This window comes from Elgaria multicarinata, chromosome 7, assembly GCF_023053635.1.
Source record: "Elgaria multicarinata webbii isolate HBS135686 ecotype San Diego chromosome 7, rElgMul1.1.pri, whole genome shotgun sequence".
NCBI classification, from domain to species: domain Eukaryota; kingdom Metazoa; phylum Chordata; class Lepidosauria; order Squamata; family Anguidae; genus Elgaria; species Elgaria multicarinata.
Genome location: NC_086177.1, coordinates 88,756,809 through 88,782,133, shown reverse-complemented (window position 1 = coordinate 88,782,133; position 25,325 = coordinate 88,756,809). Strand labels below are relative to the sequence as shown.

General features: G+C 42.3%; 1 protein-coding gene across 1 annotated transcript; it reads right to left on the bottom strand.

Moving 5' to 3' along the window:
- Positions 1-149: 149 nt before the first annotated feature.
- Positions 150-22,349, bottom strand: BAALC (BAALC binder of MAP3K1 and KLF4). Its single transcript, XM_063129904.1, has 3 exons — positions 22,169-22,349; positions 2,695-2,855; positions 150-1,089 (listed from the first exon to the last, which is right to left on the bottom strand). The coding sequence occupies exons 1-3, from the start codon at positions 22,347-22,349 to the stop codon at positions 979-981; spliced, it is 453 nt and encodes a 150-aa protein (XP_062985974.1). The 3' UTR covers positions 150-978.
- Positions 22,350-25,325: the final 2,976 nt, after the last annotated feature.

Sequence of the window (25,325 nt, the reverse complement as noted above, 5' to 3'; positions counted from 1 at the left end):
AGTGAAAGCACATTATGCTTTTGCCACAGTTCTACATATAGCAGCATGATTTTCATCAAGAATAAATAAATGGACACTGCTAAATTTTCACTTTCAATTAGAGTTTGTATTATCAAACAATATTGGTGTGAAGGCCCACCTGTTATGAGCAAATAAGTGGTGTATAACTTAATGACTTATTGAATTGTGTATCTCCTATAAGCGATATTATTTCAGCTGAGTGGACTGATTCCAGTAAAGAAAAAGCAGACACAATTTCCAGTGGTAACAGTGCAGTGCAAAGCGCCCATAGGGTACAGAAGTGGGCAAACATGGGCTACAATAACCTTAGGTGCTTTTCAGCTACCACAGAATTATCTATACTGATACAAACCTTGGACATCCAATATGTTATGCAGTAGCAAGTCATGTATAATAATTGTGGCACTCTCACATGATATAACAAATCAGACCACTATTACATTACTCACCGAGCATGCCGTTGAGGTAAATAACAGAATGTGCCACCCTGTATACAGTAATTGCTGTGAAAATATTTAGGGTTGGGATGCTAAACATTTGATATGCAAACTGAATTAAAGTGGCTGCTACAGAATGATTGTTTGACCTCTCAGCTTCGATGTACCTAAAAGTAGGTATTACAAATGCAATTTCCAAAGGGGTTGCTTTGAGTGTTTCTGAAATATTTTGATTTACATTCTTATTTATATGAAATTACTTAAATGTAAAAAAGCAAAGCAGTATGTGCTAATTGCTGTCCCAGCCTCACCAAAGTGGCAATACAGAACAAAAAAAGTGTCTAAGCATCCAGTGGTGGCAGAAGTGAAGAGCTAAGACGTCAACAGTTTTTTCCAAAGGCACTCAGCAGCAGCTGGCCACCACATTCAGCGTAAAACTAAATACCTTGATCTTCACATTAACTAATCAGTTAAAGTGCAGCAAAATATTGCAGAGTTCATTCACCCTCTCCTTTTTCTTTTAATTGACACAGTTATTTGTCATTCTTCTGTTGCTATTGATTTGTCTGATTGTTTTGGTGGCATTAATAGTGATTTCTTTTGTGGCTTTTTTCTTGTTGTCCCATTTAGCCTGTTTAAAAAGAATTTACAATAAATTAGTTTAATGCTTAGAATATGTTTTATACAAGTGTATTTCCAATGCAGAACAACAGTAAGAAAACCAAATGCCAGTAAAATAATTTTGTAATATAACAGCAAACAATCCTTTATCCTTATGCCCAAAAGTCTTAACAAACCAATATCTCTTATAGCGATCTTCATGCTAAGGGATTATTAGGAAAGGCTCTGAACATAAAACAGCCAGCATCATAATACCTTGATATAAATCTATGGAGCCACCACTTTTGGAATACTCCATACAGCTCTGGTCACTCCATCTCAAAAAGAATATTGTGGAGCTGGAAAAGGTGCAGAAAAAAGGGCAACCAAAATTATTAAGGAGTTGGAGGATCTTCCTGACTAGGAAATGCTAATGCATTTGGGGGCTTTCAAGTTAGAAAAAAAGTTGTGTTTGGGTACATAAGAGATAGAGATTTATACAAGGTACTACAATGACAATTTTCAGGAGAGAAATAATGGGTGGGGTGGGGGGAGAAGAGTCAACCCTGCATGACATCTTCCCAACCTGGACACCTTTACCCTTCACAGGGCAAACGTATTGTATGATCCAGGTCTTAGTCAATCCAGAATAATGGTTCAGAACACAGTGACATTCAGAATCTCACTCAGTAGCAGTGGAGTTAGTGTTAAGGTAATTGATCAATGTTAAGTGAGCCTGACTACTGCAACTTCCCTACTGAGCAGAGAGAAAAATTATATAATATTTCTCTCAGCCTGAGAAAACTTGAACACAAAGGATATTTGGGCCTGTGGAAAGGAAGAAAATCTGCTGCAGTCCAAAAACATCTGGAGGTTGCCAACCCCTGGTGTAGACCCTATGTTACAGCTACGTGTAGATGCTTGGCAGGCTTAAAGGTGAGACAGAAACATCCCAAGGAAAGGGGTGGAGGAAGGCAAAATCTCCCACTGCGTGTAGCATCTACTCAAGGAGAATACTGCCCAAACTAGTCTATGGCTGGCCTACTAAAGAAGCAGAGGCAGTAAGCCTATGTACACATGTTGCTGGGGAACATGGCTGGGTGGGTGCTATTGTACTCATGTCCTGGTTGTAGGTTCTTGGTCAACAGCTGGTGAACAGAATTCTGGACTAGATAGTTGCTTGGTCTGATCCAGCATGGCTGTTCTTATGTTCTTAATAGCCACTTCAGTAAAGCAGCAATAATATACACAATAGATCCTTTTTATGTCATTCATTAAGAACATAGAAAGATAAAAGGTCCATATAGCCCAATTCTTCTCATACAGTGACCAACCAGCTGCCTGTGGGAAACCAACAAGGAGGATAGGAGTGCAACAGCAGTTAAAATATTTATGTTTAACACATGCTGTTATTCCAAACCTTTCTCATTTTGTCATGAGTCTTGCTACATGAGAAATGTATTAATGGTAATTGTGAAAATGAAATGCCAGTTTTGTGGCCAATAAGGTATGGCTTATTGACACAATAGCACTGTGACTGGAAATACTTTCTCTTTATTTTCAAGAAGCTAGACAGGATTGGACCTATCTTCAACAGGGTACTTAATGTGCAGTCTGAGTCACACAGATCACCTACCTCTGTGGTTCTAAAGCCGTTCTGTTGCTTCTGTGTGGAAGTTCCAGTGGTATGAACAGCCAGTTTTCCATAGTGAGCTCTCTTTTCAGCACTAGCTATTCCACTTGAAGTTGAAGACTTTGCAACACATGTCTGAGTTGATTTGCTATCTTCCAAAATCCCTAAAACACACACAAAATTGCAAACTGAAAGCCAAAACATTGACTCTTTTACATATTTTTAGTTCAAAGGAAGACTGATAAAACTACTCATTTTCACTGAATGGGTTCAACTATTATACATGTGAACATTACCATAGGGACAGGTCCCCTAGCATTTTTGGGCTAGTGGTCACAACAGGAATTTGGAGAAAGTGTCATGGGCATCATGACACAGTGGCTGCCGTGGGAGGGAGGGAGTGCCCATTCATAAAAAAGCTGCTGTGGTGAGTGTGACCATTATTATTTATTATTATTATTTATTTATATAGCACCATCAATGTACCAGTCACAAAAAAATATTTCACAGAAAGCCAAACCCGTGAAACTAAAAGACAATTGCCGAAGAGCCCGAGTACAGATCAGATGTGAGGTCTGAAACCCACAACACAAAAATTTAAACGCAAGGTTCCCTGCTCCAGTAGCAAGAGGCGATGAATGGTCAGGTAGTAACTCGGGGGAGGAATGTTTTTTAGCAGCTATAACTGATATATCAGGCCACTGTTATTCATGCATGATAGGCAGGTAAATTGGAGATGTTATGGTAAAGCAGCATCCAGCAAACAAACAAGGACTGTGAAAAGTAAATTGCAGAGCTGTTATTATAATTTATACATATACGGTATAAGCTAGTATCATATGTATAAATTATTATAACAGCTCTGCAATTTACTTTTCATAGTCCTTGTTTGTTTGGTGTATTTACAGCAGCATCCTGGCCATATTATACCACATTCTATATTATACTGTATTCTACATTATGTCTCAAACAGCCTTTATATTTCCATACATTTCATGCATAAAACTATCTTCTACTAGCAAGCAGCCAGGCAAGTCCCAGTAGCTCCCAGGTTCTTAGAAAGAGGACACACAGCCCATAGGCATAAAGAATGTAAATTAATGTCTTCACCCAAAAATGAAGCTTTACAAATCAAATGGCACATAGTAAAATTTGGTGAGCAAATTAAAAGCATGGCCTGTCAAGCAACATTAGGGCGACCATATGAAAAGGAGGACAGGGCTCCTGTATCTTTAACAGTTGCATAGAAAAGGAAATTTCTGCAGGTGCCATTTGTATATATGGAGAACCTGGTGAAATTTCCTCTTCATCACAACAGTTAAAGCTGCAGGTGCCCTGCCCTCTTTTAAATCTGGTTTAAATGTGGCTCCACAAAAAGCTTAGAGATAAAACAAAAAAGGATACTTATAGGAAGTGGAAGGAAGGCCAGGCTACCAAAGAAGAGTACTGACAGGTGGCACAGAAGTGCCAAAATGGCGTCAGGAAGGCTAAAGCTGAGAATGAGCTGAGATTAGTGAGGGATGCTAAAAGCAATAAAAAGGCTTTCTTCAGATACGTGTGTAATAATAATAATAAATTTATTTCTTACAAATAAAGAATAATATATTATTAATAAATAATATATATATTTCTCTCTTTTTAGTAGTAAAAGACAGAGGAAAGAAATGGTGGTTCAACTGCTTAATGAGGATGGCAAATTGATAACAGATGACAAAGAAAAAGCTGAAGTGCTCAATTCCTACTTTGGCTCAGTCTTCTCCCAAAAGCGGGTCTATGACCCGCCTGGAAAAAGTGAAGCACAAGTTGAGGGGGCAGGATTGCAGTTTGAGATTGATAAACACATGGTCAAGGAACACCTAATTTCTTTGAATGAGTTCAAACCTCCAGGACCTGATGAACTGCATCCTAGAGTAATGAAGGAGCTAGGGGAAGAACTCTCAGTACCGCTGTCTATCATCTTTGCAAAATCTTGGAAGACGGGTGAGGTGCCGGACGACTGGAGGAGGGCTAACGTTGTCCCTATCTTCAAAAAGGGCAAAAAGGAGGAACCTAGGAACTACAGACCAGTCAGTCTGACATCCATCCCTGGGAAAATTTTGGAGCAGATTATAAAGAAGTCAATCTGTAAGCACCTTGAAAACAATGCAGTGATTACTAGAAGCCAAGATGGATTTGTAAGGAACAAATCCTGTCAGACTAATTTTATCTCATGTTTTGATCGGGTAACTTCCCTTGTGGACTGTGGGAATGCTGTGGACGTCATATATCTTGACTTCAGCAAAGCTTTTTGACAAAGTGCCCCATGATATTCTGATTAACAAACTAGCTAAAAGTGGGTTAGATGGAACAACTATTAGGTGGATTCACAATTGGCTACAGAATCGGACTCAAAGAGTGCTTATCAACGGAACCTTCTCAAACTGGGGGGAGGCAACGAGTGGGGTACCGCAGGGCTCAGTCCTGGGCCCAGTGCTCTTCAACATTTTTATTAATGATTTGGATGAGGAGGTACAGGGAACGTTTATCAAATTTTCAGATGACACAAAATTGGGTGGGATATCTAACACCCAGGAAGACAGAAACAAACTTCAAAGTGATCTTGATAAGCTGGAGTGCTGGGCTGAAAACAACAAAATGAAAATTAATAGGGATAAATGCAAAGTTCTACATCTAGGAAATAGAAACCAAATGCACAGTTACAAGATGGGGGATACTTGGGTCAGCAATACTAAAAATGAGTAGGATCTTGGAATTGCTGCAGATCACAAGCTGAATATGAGCCAACACTACGATATAGCTGCAAAAAAGGCAAATGCTATTTTGGGCTGCATTAATAGAAGTATAAGTTCCAAATCGTGTGAGGTACTGGTTCCTCTCTATTCAGCCCTGGTTAGGCCTCATCTAGAGTATTGCGTCCAGTTCTGGGCTCCACAATTCAAGAAAGATGCAGACAAGCTGCAGCGTGTTCAGAGGAGAGCAACCAGGATGATCAGGGGTCTGGAAACAAAACCCTATGAAGAGAGACTGAAAGAACTGGGCATGTTTAGCCTGGAGAAGAGAAGATTGAGGGGAGACATGATAGCACTCTTCAAATACTTAAAAGGTTGTCTCACAGAGGGCCAGGATCTCTTCTCGATCCTCCCAGAGTGCAGGACACGGAATAACTCAAGTTAAAGGAAGCCAGATTCCAGCTGGACATCAGGAAAAACGTCCTGACTGTTAGAGCAGTATGGCAATGGAACCAGTTACCTAAGGAGGTTGTGGGCTCTCCCACACTAGAGGCATTCAAGAGGCAGCCGAACAACCATCTGTCAGGTATCCTTTAGGGTGGATTCCTGCATTGAGCAGGGGGTTGGACTTGATGGCCTTGTAGGTCCCTTCCAACTCTACTATTCTATGATTCTATGGTCACTCTAGTATAGCTCCTGCACTTTAACTGTTGTGATGAAGAGGGAATTTCACCAGGTTCTCCATATATACAAATGACACCTGCTGAAATTCCCTTTTCTACGCAACTGTTAAAGATTCAGGAGCCCTGTCCTGCTTTTCATATGGTCACCCTAATTGTGGGTTGCCCCTGAAAACAGTTCTGGAGCTCCAGTTTCAGAACACTGCTGCCTGCCTCTTGAAGGGAAATGGGCATGTTCAAGTTTAAATAACAGTTTTGCATATCTGCATTGGCTTACAAGCAGAGTTTGGGCTGAGGCAAGTAGCTGTTGAATGTCTATAACACCCTCAGCTGCCTGGCCCAATATGGGAGAGATTGCAGTCTCCCCAATGAACTCTCAAAGTGTTAATTTCTGCCAATGAGGTTTTGCTCCAGTTCTTTCTGTTTAGGAGAAAAAGATAATCAGGTATCCACAGCAAGTCATTTGTAGGATACTGCAACTATAAACAGCTTCCCAAGAGATGCCTTCACCATCTCTTTATATATTATTAGAAAATAGATTAAGGTTTAAAATTAAATTAAACAAGTATTTTCAACCAGTAGAAAAAGATCTAGGATTACAGCTTTTGTCTGTTGCCAATAAAACCCAAGGGATAACCCATTTTCCCTTCCATAACTCAACATATACAGACACAGAAAGAAATACACATTACACAGGAATATGAGTGAAAGAACAAATGATGCAAAGCGACGATGCTTTAAGCAATTTGCCACAAAAAACAACAAGCCCTGCAAGAACTTTAACTGGAATATCCCACAGCGCAAGAACACAATCTATAAAACTAACGACAATATTACAACAGAAGGAGATAAATCAGTTTGTTATCATGTGGTTTTATTGCAGGGAGAAGACGCACACTCAGTAATCATGTGTCATGTTGCCAGCATTGTTTATAGCACTCGATAGGACTGTTCTAATCTCAGCCCAACAGGAGGCCTCCTGGCAAATTACCAGTATCCACTAAGGACACCTCTTTTCACCCCCTCTGAAAAGCATATTAAGAAATAAAGACCACCTTGAATGCCTTTGCTGTTTGAACATTAACTCATCAGAAAGATGCTACTACTGCAGCCAATTGGATTGATGGGGGGGGGCAATTATCTGTTGGAGGGCTCCTTTCCCAACACAGCTTTTCCAATTTATATTTGTAAGTTGACTTTATTACACATATCCCAATGTTTCCCTTATTCAGATTAAATCGCAATAATGTTCCCCACAATAAACTGTTCCAGATGACACTGTGTGTATGCCAGTTCATTCCCAATAACATTTCAGCTCTGGATTTAAAGCTTTTACCCTAATTTTTAGAGCTTCTTTACATGAGTGATTTATTGCAAGCTCATGATTGGCCAGTCATGGATGTTTGCAGGTCTTTTAAATGATGCCATCAGCCTCCAGGATATATCCTGCATTTTCCCCATTTATCCCACTTTGAAAAAGATCTGATATAACTTGGAATAAACCTTAAAGGTGCAAAATCTGATATTGCACTATAATTCTGCCACTAGATAGCATTGTTTCATTTAACAGAATAGTATTACCAAGAGGGGAAGTTTTCAATTCAAAATCACATGGTTGCCGTCTAAAGATGCACATAGTGAACACAGAAAGACTCCAGAAGAAGAAACCCCAGTAAGGATGTGGGTTTTTTTTCTCCTTAATGTAGAGGCATCCTTAGAAGCAGGAGGCTAGGATTTTATCGAGAGCTCTTGGGCCTCAAAGTTGTAAATGTTGCAACCTAGAGGGGATCTACACTAGTATATGAAACGTTGTTTTTACAGTCATTGAACATTTTGTTTTTGAACTATTTAAAACGTAGCAGTTTTTAAAACGTTTGCTTACTTTTCTCTTTCCATGGGAATGCATTCCTTTTGGCCACACAAAGAAAATGAATCCATTTGTTCTATTCTGCCAATTTCCCCTCCCACTTCCTCTTGTCTCTGAGACAATTCTCCACCTACAAACAATCCAGCAAGCAGCCGCTCAAAAGTGAAACTGGAAGTGTCTGTAAAAAAGAGGCTTGAAAGAAAAAAACGGCTCCAACTTTGAGCGCGGAAATTACATAAACATGCCCCCAGGAATGTGATTGGCTAATTAAGAACTACAGGAAACCCATTTAATACGATGAAATCGGCCACATCATAAAAATAGAACGACTTATTTCAGAGAAGTTCAAAATAAAAACCGGAGAACAGACTACAATAAAACGTCATAAACTACACGTCATGTGGCGAAATACTACCAAATGCACACTTAAAAACAGTAAGACACGTTCTAACTTGACTAGTGTAGATCCCCTCCTATTCTCCTGCCCCCCATTCTAACCCTGACCAGGCAGAAAGAAGGAATCTAAAGGTACTCTACACTAGTGTTTGAGGTGAGTGAGAGGCATAAGCACATGGATCTTCTATTCTGAAGTTACTAGTGAATATGGAGAGCAACCTTTTGAATTCAGGCCTTTCTTCTGCAGGTAAATATGGATTCCCTTCTGTTGGATTCCCTTCGTGACCTTGGATTTTACGACTCTATGACTGGTTTGCTTCTTACCTATCGGGTCATTCATTCAACGTGTAAGCTAATGGCCGCTCATCTTCTTCCTTTCCCCTTTTAGTTGGGATTCCACAGGGCTTGGGGCTTGGCCAGCTGTTGTTTTCTTTATATTTGTTGTCCTTGGGTGAACTTATTTGTTCTCATGGTATCCAATATTATCTGTATGCTGATGATACACAATTATATCTTTCTTCTCTGGAACTTTCTCCTGATGTTCAGGATCATATCTCAGCATGTCTTTCAGACATCTCAGCTTGGATACTTCGTCATTTGAAACTTAATATGGCAAAGACAGAATTGCTTGTTTTTCCTCCCAGACCTTCTCCCTATCTTTCATTCTCTATTACTGTTAATAATGTTACACTTAATCCAGTTGAGGAAGCTTGTAGTCTTGGTTTTATATTTGACTCCTCACTCTCCTTGACTCCTCATGTTGAGGCAGTACCTAAGTCCTGTCATTTTTTCTTACATAATATTGCTGGGATCTGATTATTTTTGTCTGTCTCTTCTGCCAGGACTCTTGTTCATGCTTTGGTTATTTCTTGGCTAGACAATTGTAACCTTCTCCTGACTGGCCTTCCTTCTTCTCACATCAGTTCATTGGTTTCACCACTCTGCTGCTAAGAACATCTTCTTAGCTCATCGCTTTGATCATGTGACTCCACTCCTGAAATCCCTTCATTGGCTTCCAATTCACCTCAGAATCCAATATAAATGTAATAAAATAAATAAATACCCAGAATAGTTGTTTTTAAAAGGATATTGTTGTTTTTATGTTTTTAATGGTTTAAAATTTTGTATACTTGTTTTTAATGTTCCTGTTTTTACCTTCTGTAAATCGCCCAGAAAACTTTGGCTATGGAGCGGTATATAAATGTAATAAAATAAATAAATAAATAAATAAATAAATGCTTCTCCTGTAGACTTTCAAAGCTTGTCCCAGTCTAGCTCCTTCCTACTTTTCTTCACTCATTTCACATTATTGCCCCGCTCATGCTCTTCACTTATCAAATGCTATTTTTCTTACCTGCCCAAGGGTCTCTACTTCTCTTGCTCAGCTTCGTCCATTTTCTCTCACTGCCCCTTATGCCTGGAATTCTCTTCCAGAGCATTTGTGGACCATGAGTTCAATTACAGTTTTTAAAGCTCAGTTGAAAACTTTTCTTTTTTCTAAAGCTTTTAGAACTTGAATTTGTTCTTACTTTTATACTGTTAGTTTGATTGTCCCCTGTGCCTGTTCGGTACTTTCCCTTCCCCTTTCTTATTGTTTTATTGTGATTTTATTAGAATGTAAGCCTATGTTGGAGGACATTGCTGTTTTATTGTTTTACTATGCACAGCACCATGTACACTGATGGTGCTATATAAATAAATAAATAAATAAATAATAACCTTGCATGCCTATAGTCTGCTGACATTAGAAAAGGAATCAAGCAGGATATCTCTGATTCCTCCTAAAACCTATATAGCAAAACATTCTTACTGTTCCATTGTCCCAATATGCTTTAGGAAGAAAGGAGTTCAGAAATAAATCCTGCTTTGTTCTTATGTCAATATGGAATTAGTAGCCAAATCCACAGACTTCACTTATTTGGATATATGTGTGTGTGAGGGAGAGAGAGAGAGAGATCAGTGAAATTATAGCTCCCTATATCAATGTAATGCTGCTCAAAACATATTGGGAGTAACAGCAGTATAAGCAGTCTATGCTTCTCCTGTAGCCGTGTTGTAGTACAGACCAATTAACCAAACTGCCTGTTCTACCACCTACACCATAACCTAAGAGTCATTTCGTACATGTCATGTTTCTGTGGCCCAATACCAAACATTATGATTATTGATACTCCCACCAATAGGAATTTTGGGGTTAGGTATTACTGTGAACAAATACTCATCTACCAATTTATGCACTTCTCACAATGTTTTACCAGGCTAAATTAAAGATAGCTATTGATTCAAGATATACAGAACCATACAAAGCAGTCGTTAAAGGTAAAATATCAGTCGGAGTGGGGGTGTTTATAACTGTTTGTTTTGTTTCTTGGTTACATATATGCTTCTGGAGACATCAGAGGCATTATTACTTTATGCCAGGTGACAGAGAGCAGCTGCAGAAGCAGACAGGAGATGATACTGATTGCTCAATATATTCAGCCAAGCACTTTATGCTGTTCCCTCTGAAATAAGGAAACTGATTGTTTTTCTGCCCAAAGCAGAGCACTACTTCAGTCCAGACAGTTAGCCAGGGAATGATAAAAAACACTGCTTGGATTTGAAAGTGATACTGCATATCATAACCAATAATGTTTAACTCACATAAGAACAGATATTGCATCTAATATTTCCATCTTTTCATGTATTGCATCCAGACTCAAATCCAATTAAGGTTTACAGAGGGTTGCCTAAATATTTCATACACTTACATTTAAAAATCAACAAATAAAAACCCTGTAAGAAGATATCTAAGTGCAAAAGCCGGGTTGCAGTTAAACCTCAAAAAAACCAAGATTATGGCAACTAGCTTGATTGATAACTGGCAAATAGAGGGAGAAAACGTGGAGGCAGTGACAGACTTTGTATTTCTGGGCGCAAAGATTACTGCAGACGCTGACTGCAGCCAGGAAATCAGAAGACGTTTACTTCTTGGGAGGAGAGCAATGACAAATCTTGATAAAATAGTTAAGAGCAGAGACACCACACTGATAACAAAGGTCCGCATAGTTAAAGCAATGGTATTCCCCGTAGTAACCTATGGCTGCGAGAGCTGGACCATAAGGAAGGCTGAGCGAAGGAAGATAGATGCTTTTGAACTGTGGTGTTGGAGGAAAATTCTGAGAGTGCCGTGGACTGCAAGAAGATCAAACCAGTCCATACTCCAGGAAATAAAGCCAGACTGCTCACTTGAGGGAATGGAATTAAAGGCAAAACTGAAGTACTTTGGCCACATAATGAGAAGACAGGATACCCTGGAGAAGAGTCTGATGCTAGGGAAAGTGGAAGGCAAAAGGAAGAGGGGCCGACCAAGGGCAAGATGGATGGATGATATTGTGGAGGTGACAGACTTGACCTTGGGGGAGCTAGGGGTGGTGACGGCCGACAGAAAGCTCTGGCGTGGGCTGGTCCATGAAGTCACGAAGAGTCGGAAACGACTGAACGAATAAACAACAAAAGAAGATATCTAGTTTTTCAACAATTGTCAATGCAACGAGGCAGTGGGGTAGGTGGGGATAACCTATCAGAGATATACCCTGGTCCTCCTTAAAACAGAATACTGGATGACTGCCTTAAAAGTAGATTTCAATTTTACCTTTCTTCTATGTGCTAAATTACTAAGTGCTGGGCCAATTACTAGAGGGCTGGGCCAATCGATTGTAGCATTCTTCAAATACATGTCAGATCAACACAAAAGGACATAAGAAATTATATGAACTAGTGATGCTGGGAGTGTCATCAGCACTATTGCCTCTGTGGCTAATGCCAGGCTAAGCCATGGAGACCAGCATATCAGCAGCAACAGAGGAGCAAACCATACCAAGCCTACTTGAAGGGACGTACTAAACCGAAGGACACCGAATGGCCATTGAAGTGCATTGTGTCATTCCGAATGGCCATAGGAAATCATTGAAGGAGTTTAGGGATCATCTACAAATTAAAATATCTAAAGGAGTTAAACATTTAGTTTTCATAGAAAACCACACAGAATCAAAATACAAACCAACAAAGTGGTTTTGGGGAACAATTCCTATGACCCCCAACACAGTGGTTTCTAGGGATCATCTCCAAACATAAAAAGAAAATAGAATACAATAAAGAGAAGGTGACTGCCGTTTCATGCAATGCTTCATAGGCACCAGTTTTAAAAGACCAAAATATGTTGGGGGGGGGTTTGACAAAAACTGTCACAGATTATTTCCATGTTTACAAATCCCCCCCCCCACCGTCACCCTCTCCTCACAATTGGCTTACATTTCAAAGTGGTCATAGGAATACATGGGAATGATACCACAAGCCCCTTAAGAATCAGATGAAGCTGAAAATGCTTACGGAGGTTGAAATTAGAAACCCAAGCATCCTAAGACTCTGTGCTTGATACATGTTGCATTGGACTTGCCCCCAACTTGCGCATAGCCATAATACGGGGTGTCATTCAGAATGGCCATGGGAAAGCATTAGGCTGTCACAAGCAGGCACGCAGAAAAGAGGGGGAGCCCCAAAACGCTCATGGAGATTTGAACTACCCCCCCCCAAAAAAACCCTAAGAGTTTCTACTGGAGACATGCTCAACCGGAAAGACCCCCACATTGCACATGGGCCCATAAGGTTCCATCAGAATGACCATAGGAAAGCATTGGACAGTCACGCAGCCCCAGAAATCAAGGGGAGCCCCAAAATTCTCATAGACATTTGTAATGAGACCCTAAGCATCCTAAGAGTTTTTGCTGCAGACGTGCTCCATTGGAATGGCCCCTAAGCTGCACACGGCCACGTGAGGTTTCTTCAGAATGGCCATAGGAAAGCATGGCACTTTCTGGCAGCCCCAGAAACTCAGGGGGAGCCCCGAAATTCTCATAGACATTTGTAATGAGACCCTAAGCATCCTAAGAGTTTTTGCTGCAGACGTGCTCCATTGGAATGGCCCCTAAGCTGCACACGGCCACGTGAGATTTCTTCAGAATGGCCATAGGAAAGCATGGCGCTTTCTGGCAGCCCCAGAAACTCAGGGGGAGCCCTGAAATTCTCATAGATGTTTGTAATGAGACCCTAAGCATCCTAAGAGTTTTTGCTGCAGACGTACTCCATTGGAATGGCCCCTAAGCTGCGCACGGGCACATGAGGTTTCTTCAGAATGGCCATAGGAAAGCAATGGGCTTCTCTGGCAGCCCTCCCAAATCAGGGGGAGCCCCAAAATTCTCGTTGAGGCTTGTAATGAGACCCTGAGCATCCTAAGAGTTTTTGCTGCAGGTGTGCTCCATTGAAATGGCCCCTAAGCTGCACACGGCCACATGAGGTTTCTTCAGAATGGCCATAGGAAAGCATGGCGCTATCTGGCAGCCCCAGAAAATCAGGGTGAGCCCCAAAATTCTCATAGAGGCTTGTAATGAGACCCTGAGCATCCTAAGAGTTTTTGCTGCATGCGTGCTCCATTGGAATGGCCCCTAAGCTGCGCACGGGCACATGAGGTTTCTTCAGAATGGCCATAGGAAAGCATGGTGCTATCTGGAAGCCCCAGAAAATCAGGGGGAGCCCCGAAATTCTCATAGATGTTTGTAATGAGACCCTAAGCATCCTAAAAATTTTTGCTGCAGACGTGCTCCATTGGAATGGCCCCTAAGCTGCGCACGGGCACATGAGGTTTCTTCAGAATGGCCATAGGAAAACACTGGGCCAATCTGGAAGTTCCAGAAAATCAGGGGGATCCCCGAAATTCTCATAGACGTTTGTAATGAGACCCTATGCATCCTAAGAATTTTTGCTGCAGTTGCACTCCATTGGAATGGCCCCTAAGCTGAGCACGGGCACATGATGTTTCTTCAGAATGGCCATAGGAAATTAATGGGCTTCTCTGGCAACCTCAGAAAATCAAGGGGAGCCCCAACATTCTCGTAGAGGCTTGTAATAACACACTAAGCCTGCTAAGAGTTTTTGCTGCAGGTGTGCTCCATTGCAATGGCACCTACACTGCGCACGGCCACATGAGGTTTCTTCAGAATGGCCATAGGCTTGTAATAACACACTAAGCCCATTCTTTTCCTATGGCCATTCTGAAGAAACCTCATGTGGCCGTGCGCAGCTTAGGGGCCATTCCAATGGAGCGTGACTGCAGCAAAAACTCTTAGGATGCTTAGGGTCTCATTAGAAATGTCTGTGAGAATTTTGGGGATCCCCCTGATTTTCTGGGGCTGCCAGAGAAGCCCATTGTTTTCTTATGGCCATTCTGAGGAAACCTCATGTGCCCGTGCACAGCTTAGGGGCCATTCCAATGGAGCACGTCTGCAGCAAAAATTCTTAGGATGCTCAGGGCCTCTTTACAAACATCTATGAGAATTTCGGGGATCCCCCTGATTTTCTGGGGTTGCCAGATAGCGCCATGCTTTCCTATGGCCATTCTGAAGAAACCTCATGTGGCCGTGCGCAGCTTAGGGGCCATTCCAATAGAGCACGCTGCAGCAAAAACTCTTAGGATGCTTAGGGTCTCATTACAAACATCTATGAGAATTTTGGGGCTCCCCCTGATTTGGGAGGGCTGCCAGAGAAGCCCATTGTTTTCCTATGGCCATTCTGAAGAAACCTCATGTGCCCGTGCGCAGCTTAGGGGCCAATCCAATGGAGCACGTCTGCAGCAAAAATTCTTAGGATGCTCAGGGCCTCTTTACAAACATCTATGAGAATTTCGGGGATCCCCCTGATTTTCTGGGGTTGCCAGATAGCGCCATGCTTTCCTATGGCCATTCTGAAGAAACCTCATGTGGCCGTGCGCAGCTTAGGGGCCATTCCAATAGAGCACGCTGCAGCAAAAACTCTTAGGATGCTTAGGGTCTCATTACAAACATCTATGAGAATTTTGGGGCTCCCCCTGATTTGGGAGGGCTGCCAGAGAAGCCCATTGTTTTCCTATGGCCATTCTGAAGAAACCTCATGTGCCCGTGCGCAGCTTAGGGGCCAATCCAATGGAGCACGCATGCAGCAAAAACTCTTAGGATGCTCAGGGTCTCATTACAAGCCTCTAAGAGAATTTTGGGGCTCCCCCTGATTTTCTGGGGTTGCCAGATAGCGCCATGCTTTCCTATGGCCATTCTGAGGAAACCTCATGTGCCCGTGCGCAGCTTAGGGGCCATTCCAATGGAGCACTTCCACAGCAAAAACTCTTAGGATGCGTAGGGTCTCATTACAAACATCTATGAGAATTTCGGGGCTCCCCCTGATTTTCTGGGGCTCCTAGATAGGCCCATTGTTTTCCTATGGCCATTCTGAAGAAACCTCATGTGCCCGTGCGCAGCTTAGGAGCCATTCCAATGGAGCACGTCTGCAGCAAAAACTCTTAGGATGCTTAGGGTCTCATTACAAACATCTATGAGAATTTCAAGGCTCCCCCTGAGTTTCTGGGGCTGCCAGAAAGCGCCATGTTTTCCTATGGCCATTCTGAAGAAACCTCACGTGGCCGTGTGCAGCTTAGGGGCTATTGCAATGGAGCACGTCTGCAGCAAAAACTCTTAGGATGCTTAGGGTCTCATTACAAACATCTATGAGAATTTCGGGGCTCCCCCTGATTTTCTGGGGCTGCCAGAAAGTGCAAGGCTTTCCTATGGCCATTCTGAAGAAACTTCATGTGCCCGTGTGCAGTGTAGGGGCCATTCCAATGGAGCACACCTGCAGCAAAAACTCTTAGGATGCTCAGGGTCTCATTACAAGCCTCTATGAAAATTTTGGGGCTCCCCCTGATTTGGGAGGGCTGCCAGAGAAGCCCATTGTTTTCCTATGGCCATTCTGAAGAAACCTCATGTGCCCGTGCGCAGCTTAGGGGCCATTCCAATGGAGCACGTCTGCAGCAAAAACTCTTAGGATGCTCAGGGTCTCATTACAAACATCTATGAGAATTTCAGGGCTCCCCCTGAGTTTCTGGGGCTGCCAGAAAGCGCCATGCTTTCCTATGGCCATTCTGAAGAAACCTCACGTGGCCGTGTGCAGCTTAGGGGCCATTCCAATGGAGCACGTCTGCAGCAAAAACTCTTAGGATGCTTAGGGTCTCATTACAAACATCTATGAGAATTTCAGGGCTCCCCCTGAGTTTCTGGGGCTGCCAGAAAGCGCCATGCTTTCCTATGGCCATTCTGAAGAAACCTCACGTGGCCGTGTGCAGCTTAGGGGCCATTGCAATGGAGCACGTCTGCAGCAAAAACTCTTAGGATGCTTAGGGTCTCATTACAAACATCTATGAGAATTTCGGGGCTCCCCCTGATTTTCTGGGGCTGCCAGAAAGTGCAAGGCTTTCCTATGGCCATTCTGAAGAAACTTCATGTGCCCGTGTGCAGTGTAGGGGCCATTCCAATGGAGCACACCTGCAGCAAAAACTCTTAGGATGCTCAGGGTCTCATTACAAGCCTCTATGAAAATTTTGGGGCTCCCCCTGATTTGGGAGGGCTGCCAGAGAAGCCCATTGTTTTCCTATGGCCATTCTGAAGAAACCTCATGTGCCCGTGCGCAGCTTAGGGACCATTCCAATGGAGCACGTCTGCAGCAAAAACTCTTAGGATGCTTAGGGTCTCATTACAAACATCTATGAGAATTTCAGGGCTCCCCCTGAGTTTGTGGGGCTGCCAGAAAGCGCCATGCTTTCCTATGGCCATTCTGAAGAAACCTCACGTGGCCGTGTGCAGCTTAGGGGCCATTCCAATGGAGCACGTCTGCAGCAAAAACTCTTAGGATGCTTAGGGTCTCATTACAAATGTCTATGAGAATTTTGGGGCTCCCCTTGATTTCTGGGGCTGCGTGACTGTCCAATGCTTTCCTATGGTCATTCTGATGGAACCTTATGGGCCCATGTGCAATGTGGGGGTCTTTCCGGTGGAGCATGTCTCCAGTAGAAACTCTTAGGGTTTTTTTGGGGGGGGGTTAGTTCAAATCTCCATGAGCGTTTTGGGGCTCCCCCTCTTTTCTGCGTGCCTGCTTGTGACAGCCTAATGCTTTCCTATGGCCATTCTGAATGACACCCCGTATTATGGCTATGCGCAAGTTGGGGGCAAGTCCAATGCAACATGTATCAAGCACAGAGTCTTAGGATGCTTGGGTTTCTAATTTCAACCTCCGTAAGCATTTTCAGCTTCATCTGATTCTTAAGGGGCTTGTGGTATCATTCCCATGTATTCCTATGACCACTTTGAAATGTAAGCCAATTGTGAGGAGAGGGTGACGGTGGGGGGGGGTGCATTTGTAAACATGGAAATAATCTGTGACAGTTTTTGGCAACCCCCCTCCACTTATTTTGGTCTTTTAAAACTGGTGCCTATGAAGCATTGTATGAAACGGCAGTCACCTTCTCTTTATTGTATTCTGTTTTCTTTTTCCGTTTGGAGATGATCCCTAGAAACCACTGTGTTGGGGGTCATAGGAATTGTTCCCCAAAACCACTTTGTTGGTTTGTATTTTGATTCTGTGTGGTTTTCTATGAAAACTAAATGTTTAACTCCTTTAGATATTTTAATTTGTAGATGATCCCTAAACTCCTTCAATGATTTCCTATGGCCATTCGGAATGACACAATGCACTTCAATGGCCATTCGGTGTCCTTCGGTTTAGTACGTCCCCTACTTGAATGCCACATTTGCCACATAATTTAGAGAGACTTCTCTTCCCCCTCCCAGCCATCAGAGACAGAGCTCCTATATGCCTACTCTCAATCCAGGGAATCTTCAGAATAGAAAAGGGAATTTCAGCTGGTGTAATTTGTATGCATGCAGCACCTGGTGAAATTCCTCTTCATCACAACAGTTAAAGCAGCAGGAGCCCTGCCCTCTTTTGTATCTGGTCAAGAGGGCAGGGCCCCTGCAGCTTTAGCTGTTATGATGAAGAGGGAATTTCACCAGGTGCTGCATGCATACAAATCACACCTGCTGAAATTCCCTTTTGTATACAACTGCTAAAGATACAGGAGCCCTGTCCTCCTTTCCATATGGTCACCTTACACACAGCACTAGAAACAGCATTAGAAGAGCATTAGAAGAGCTTGAGAGAGAGAAAAGCATATCCATTAAAAAGATGTTGTCTGAGCACTGAGAAAATATGATATCCCTAAAAGGGAAGATTTCTTTCAGGAATACATGGGCCATATGGCATACAGCAGCTAACTATAAAAGCTCTCAACAATAGAGATTGAGAACGCTTACCCTGTGAAAAACTATCCAACTGATTACAAAACTTCTGATCTTACTGTTGAACAGTTTTGCTCTTACTATTCTAAATGAAGGTAATGAAGCAACCGGAGTAACAAGGTTGCTTTTAAAATAGGTATTTTAATTTTTGCCAGTTTTAAAAGCTTGTGAAACAAGGATTTTATGCTACATTCTCTCTTTCAATGGAAGCCTTTACGAAAGATGAATTGTGTTACTGCCAAATTGCTTTTTTCCCCCTCCCCTTTTTGGAGACCATTCACAAGGCACCCTTGGAAAAGCATCCTTTTTTATCTATTTTTTTAACTGGTTTTATTCCTTCTTTAAAAGACTAAGTCTTTGCCTTTCCACACCATCCAACCCAAATGACTGATCATATTATTATACCTTATTTTGGATATTTCTCCTTCACCAGGTTCTATTGAAACCTCCACTGTGAATTTAAGTGTGTGTCTTACTACCAAGTATATTTACTTCTATTATCCTGGTGAGAAGAAGATTGGTTTTCTTCCAATTTCTATATTTCAAACTCCTATTTATACCCATAATTGTTCTTCTTCATTTACTATAACAAAAGGCATGGCTAAAATCCTGACTTTTTACTGCAATTTGAAAATTCAAATAAAAATGTTAAAAATAGGAAGGAAGGAAGGAAGTATGAGGGGGGAAACACATGGGGGAGAAGAGGGCCAGATGTACACCAAGCAGGATATACTTTGAAAGCTGTTTGAAAACAATATATGGAATGTGTAATGGGCCCAAACAGTTGTCAATGCACTTCAAAACCATTATAAAGCAGTAGTGTAGATTCTCCTGAGGAAAGATGAGGAGGAGTGAATAATGGAAATTAATATTAGGCAAGGTCCCATCAAAGTTCAGCAATTTTATTATCCTTTGATTTTAGGTATATGGTTTAACGATATCCCAGCAAAGACTGTAGTAGTTACAAGTAGTTAGCTTTTGCTGAATCCTAACAGAGCAATCCTATCTATTCAGAAGTAAGTCCCATTGATTTATCTGGGAGCTTACTTTCAGGTAAATATAGATAAAATTGTAGCTTTAAAAATAAAAAAAATCTAATGATACCCAAAGGAATTATAAGAACACATAGGCAGTGTACAAGTTAGATATAAAGGTAAAATTGCAATATTGAAAAAATTAAAAGTAATGGGTTCATTCTGGATGCAAGTTAAAGGAGAGCTCTGTTAGGGCCAAACTACGTGTTATGCATTACTGAAGTGTACAAGGGTGGATGCCCATTTGCAGTAGCAGCAGCAGTTCACGGAATGTTAAACAAGATTAAAGAGCTTTGGGGAAATTTCACCTAGGGAAATGGCATGAGGGAAGGATTAAGGCAGGGGTAAGCAACATAGTGCCTGTGGGCACCAATGAATCTGCCAAGGTTCCATACCCTCCGACTTTAAAAACAACAATACATTTTCTTATCGGCAGCTGGGATAGCTGTGAAATAGGTTTCTGTTAATACTGAAAACTATAAGTTCAAAGGAGTTTCTTCGTGTATTGGGGCTCAGCCCTCACCTCTGCTTGTACTCAGACTTTTGGGCAGTTTACTTGTCCTTTGCCATACTTCCACAGCCGCCATTTTGTGGTGGTGCCTAGGACAGTTTCTCAAATTGCCAAATCTGCCCATAAAGGTTGCCTATCCCTGCATTAAAGCATAGGCAACCTGGTACCCTCCATATGTTTTGGACTACAGCTGCCATAACCAGTGACTATTGGCCATACTAGTTGGGGCTGATGGGAGTTGTAGTCCAAAACCAGAATGTCCTAGTAGAAGTCTATTAACCACCAGATTATGGTGGCCAGGTCTGCTTGCATTGACCTCATTAGTGTCTCTTAGACGTCCTTTTCCTCCTGAAATCCCCAAATGTTTCTATTACAAAAGTTCAGTTATTTAGATGACCAAATATGCCTGTTTTTAAATGGATTAAAATTATGCCTGGTGATAATAGCTGAGACAAAAAAGTGATGCTATCTACAAGGAACAACACTTAAACCCTAATACTCCAAACCACTGGCTTGTAGCTTTAGGGCTGAAAACACAGGTGATTTTTCTGTTCAAAATCCATGAGACTCCCATTGGGCCTGTTCAGACAACACACTAAACCATGGTTAGGCTGCTAACCCTTTGCAGCACATGGTTAGCGAGTGTGTATAAAATGTGGTTATGTAGTAACCATGGTTAGGAATGGTTCACACAGCATGGTAAGTCATGGTTCACATGACATGTCCACATGACATGTTTAGCTCACAATACTTAACCACCATGGCTTAGCATGTCGTCTGAATAGGGTCATTGGCTATGATTTAGAAAAGATGGGGCAGGTTGCATTCTACCAACCCTGCAGAGATGTTAAGTTATCGCCACTGAATTTTTACTATGCTGCTACTAGGGAAGTTAACGTGGTACAATGTCATAATTGGTACTGAAGTTGTACAATTGCTACGCATGCTGCAGCTGTAATATTTTCCAATTCCCGTATTTAATATTTGTTGCCATGGTGGGGTAGTGCTGCTGGCCAAGCACAATGCTAGTCCATGCCTATGCAAGCAGAAGCACAATCACATCCATCTTAACCAGATAGAGACCATATAATTGAGTTTATATGCTAATATTCAATCATGGTTCCTGCCTCTATGAGCAACCCCTATGAGTTGCTAGCTGGAGGAAAGCCCAATCCTGAATTTGCAGAATCATAGCACGAAGTAGCTCAGGCAGGTTGGTTATCCAAATACATGAAGCCCTGCTTCTTCTGTAACACTCTCTCAAGTGTGACATTTTCAGTCCTTTGCCACTTACTATGTAACACAAACTAGCAAAACGGAACACAGTGCCTATGAAACTGAAGTCACATCCTATACGCGTGCCAGTTTTATTTTCAGCAGTAACCTGGTTCATAGAACATTGATGAGTCTTTCTTTAAAAAAAGATTCCTTGCTCTTCTGTAGAAGAGCTTGCTTTTGAACAGTTCCTGATAAAGTCTGAAACCCCAAATCCCACAAGAATAATGCCGTGTAATTTAGATGTATATGCCGCCCCCAAGTCATTTAATATATCGCTATGCTCACATTTTAAAAGGGGGGAGGGAGTTTAACTCTCCTGCCTCTAAAATAAACCACTTATTGACATTACAGATCCTGGAGAACAAGAATGGCCCCGAAAGGGAACGAGACGTTTGGCTGCCTGAGCCACCAAAGGCGGCGGCAGAAGGGCCTATTAAAGGAGATAATAGGAATGTATTAAGGCAATGTCGACATGGAAGGTGTTTAGCCCACAAAACTTAGTTCTTAAAGCTACCCCCTCTCCCACACACCCCTGAAACATTACCAGCAGAACTGGTGTGTTCGTAACCTGTTAGCTAACGACATGGCTTCCTTGCTGGTTGGAGAAAACTTTGGCTTTGGGGCTCGACTGAGGCGAAGGGGTCGGGAGGGGTGGCGGCGGCGGCGGCGGCGGCGGCTTGTTTCCCCCCTCACAGAGCGCTCCTCAGCCAGCCGCAGTGGGCTCGGGTTGGCGGGAAGGGCCCGGCTCGCCACCCTCGCGTTTCCCGCCACAGCCCGATCTCTACTCACCGGGATTCCTCGGGCCAGGCTCGGTGCTGTCGCTCTCCGGGCCGATGGCGGGAAGCGGCGGCGGCGGCGGCGGCTGGGGCTCGGCATCGGTGTTGGTCAGCCAAGTGGACTCGGTCTCCCGCGTCCAGCTCTCGTAGTAGCGCGGCTCGATGGCATCGGCGCGGCTCCCTCCGCAGCCCATGGTGCCCGCGGCCCTCCCAGCCAGCCTCTCCTGTCCTCTGCTCCCCTCAGCGCCAGCACCGCGGCCAGCGGCACGGCGAGAGCAGCATCACCCCCCTTCCTTCCGCGCCCAGCCTCAGGCCAGGCGCGGGGTAGCAGCGGCGGCGGCGCCTTCCCTCCCTTCGCTGCCCGCCTCTTCCAGTCTCCCCGCCTCCTGCTCCTCACGAGTGTCCCCCTTTCGGCGCCAGATGCCCCTTCAGTCCTCATCCCTTGTCATGCTCTCGCCTCCCTCGTTCACGCTCCCTCCCTTTCCTTCTCCTCTTAAAAACCTCTTCTCTCGTTTATCCCTCCCCCTTTCTTTCTTTTCAGCTACCAAGCTTTGGTCCTCTTTTCTGTTTCCATCCTCCCGCATCTTTCCTGAACCTTTATTAGGACCAAACAAAATCCCACGAAAGAATGTGCAAGCTTTCGAGTTCTGCGGAATTCTTCATCAGGCACAAAAAAGAAAGGGGTCATGGAAGATACAGAAAACTCCAGTTGTGGTGGCCATGAGGTCTACAGGTTAGATAGACCTAGTCTCAAAATGAAGACTGCATTTGAAGGCTGAATGAATTAGTGGGTGAGAGGTGTTGCAAGTATCAGATTGCATCTAGCAATGCATTTGGAGAGGGAGAAGCACGAAGTGCAGCTGTAACTCTTACCTGTCTCTTGCCTTGAGCAAAACACATAGGGGTTTTCTTATTATTCTCACAGACCAGCACAGGCATCTTTGCTTTTTTATAAGTTTTACAGGGAATTGTGAAATTTGCTCTTGGCAGTGAACTGTAGAGTAAAGTCTTTGTAGAATTTATATTAATATAGAAGTGAGATTGTCTTTTTCTCCTCATCCAGAGAAAGAAAAGAAATAATATTCAACAGTTTGGTGATAAGACTGGAACGCATTCTGCTCCCAAATCCTTGGGTGTTTCATTGTCTAATTAATGCTGATGAATTAGTTAATTATAATTAATGTATTAGTGCTTGGCAGTGTAAAGAAAGAATTCTCTAAGAACATAAAAAGATCTTGGCTAATTGCCAAACTTCTCCTTGGTGCATTCAGATCCTGAAACACTTAGGTTTCATTCAGAACTGTTTCCTCTCTTTCAGCCACATAATGTAACTAGGTTTGAAATCTTGTTCTCATTTGCTTAGGAGTGAATTTTATTAAATTCAGTAGAGATGGTTCCTGAGTAAGGATTGGGTAGTTATGACACTTTTCTCCTATAAATTAATATGCAGCATGTGCTTGTGCAGCTTTTTAATTCAGAAGTCTCGACAGGATTCAAGTCAACGTTCATTCATTCATTCCATTACTATACCACCCAAGAGCCAAAGCTCTCTGAGTGGCTTAAACATGATGAAACATAATATAGAACATTTACCATTAAAAAATTCAACACAGTTTGAAATAAGTTTAAAAAACTATTAATAATAAAAACCACCAAGACCTGCTAAAAACAACAACAAAAATCATACGCCGTCAAATGCCTGAGAGTAGAGAGTTCAGTGGGATTCATGCCTTAATAAAACCTTATTTGGACATTCAGAATGTGTTCTGAATGAACACATGAGAAGGAATGCTCTGACGCTGCGCTTACCCAGCTGGCCACCCCACCCCAATTACCTCGTGTTTTCATCACACTGTACTTGTGTAGTGTGGCAGTCTGAATAGGAGCACCTCCTGTATCTGTGGAGGTGCTCCATATGATTAAGGACCCTGAATTCCCAGAGTTTAGGATTTAGGATTATAGTTGTGCAGCCCAATCCTAGGCATGCTTACTCCAACTGAATTGATCCCACTGAATTCAATGGCCCTTTCCCCCCCAATAATCAGTAATATCATTCTGTGGCTATCATGTTGTAGTGCATACTTGCGGCCTATTTCTTCCCCATCCCAGTTTGAGCAATAAAAATCATTTTCACCCTCATCCCAAAATGGCTCCCCTGCTCCTGTCAGCTTTCAAGAAAGCACAGCATTGAACCCCTCTAGTACTTTGTGTGTCTCCCAGTCTGTAATACCAACTTGAAACTTTGTCTAGAATGTACATTGATTTAAAACACACATCTTCTGTCTGTCACACACTAGCAGTATTCACACATGCACATGAATAGTTTGAGGAAGACCTAAGGATGCTTTGTGTATAAAAGCAATCAGAAGCTAGTAGGCGACACATGTGGATGTAGTTATTTGGGATCAAGCTCATGTTGTTGTGCCTAAAATTATGAAATTCTGTTTTTGAAAGGGAAACTTATCTATTCATACTCTCATATTTTGAGAGCTGTAGAGACCAGACAACTCTGTAGGATGTTAGTAAATATAATCTGTTAATATATACGTACAGTGGGCTTCTATTTTCATATTCTGACTGCTCCAACAATGTAAAAGAAAAGCTACAACACAATATCTATGAGCATTTATTTTACAGAGACCTAAAAGATAATTGGCTTTTTCCTATAGTTGAAAATATCTTCCTCAAAATGCTTCCTCATAAAAGAGTATACTTTAGACTGGGCACAATTATCCATGCTCTGGTAACCACCAGGCTACACTGCTGAAATACATTGTATGTGGGGCTGTTATTTTTTTAAATTCTTTATTAAGTTTTTTGAACAAACATTAACACAATTATCATTAAACAATCAACAATACAAATCTGAGGAGAGCTATCTGCTCTGACAATTATATTATAAAATCAAGAAAGGTAGAATTCATCAATTAATTTAGTAGGTCTTTCCATAAAGTTCAATAAGCATAAGGCAGACAATTTGTGCCCTCTTAATTATTCCTATTTGTTTAGTCAATAAGTGGGTGCTTGTGACATAACAAATATTCGAACTTTGGCATAATTTGAGCTCCAAATTTGCTTGGTTAACTTTTCCATCAGTGCAAAGAGAGAGTGAAACTAATTGATCTCACTTTCAAGCTATCGTAGTCTAGTCAGGCTGCCACCCACACGAA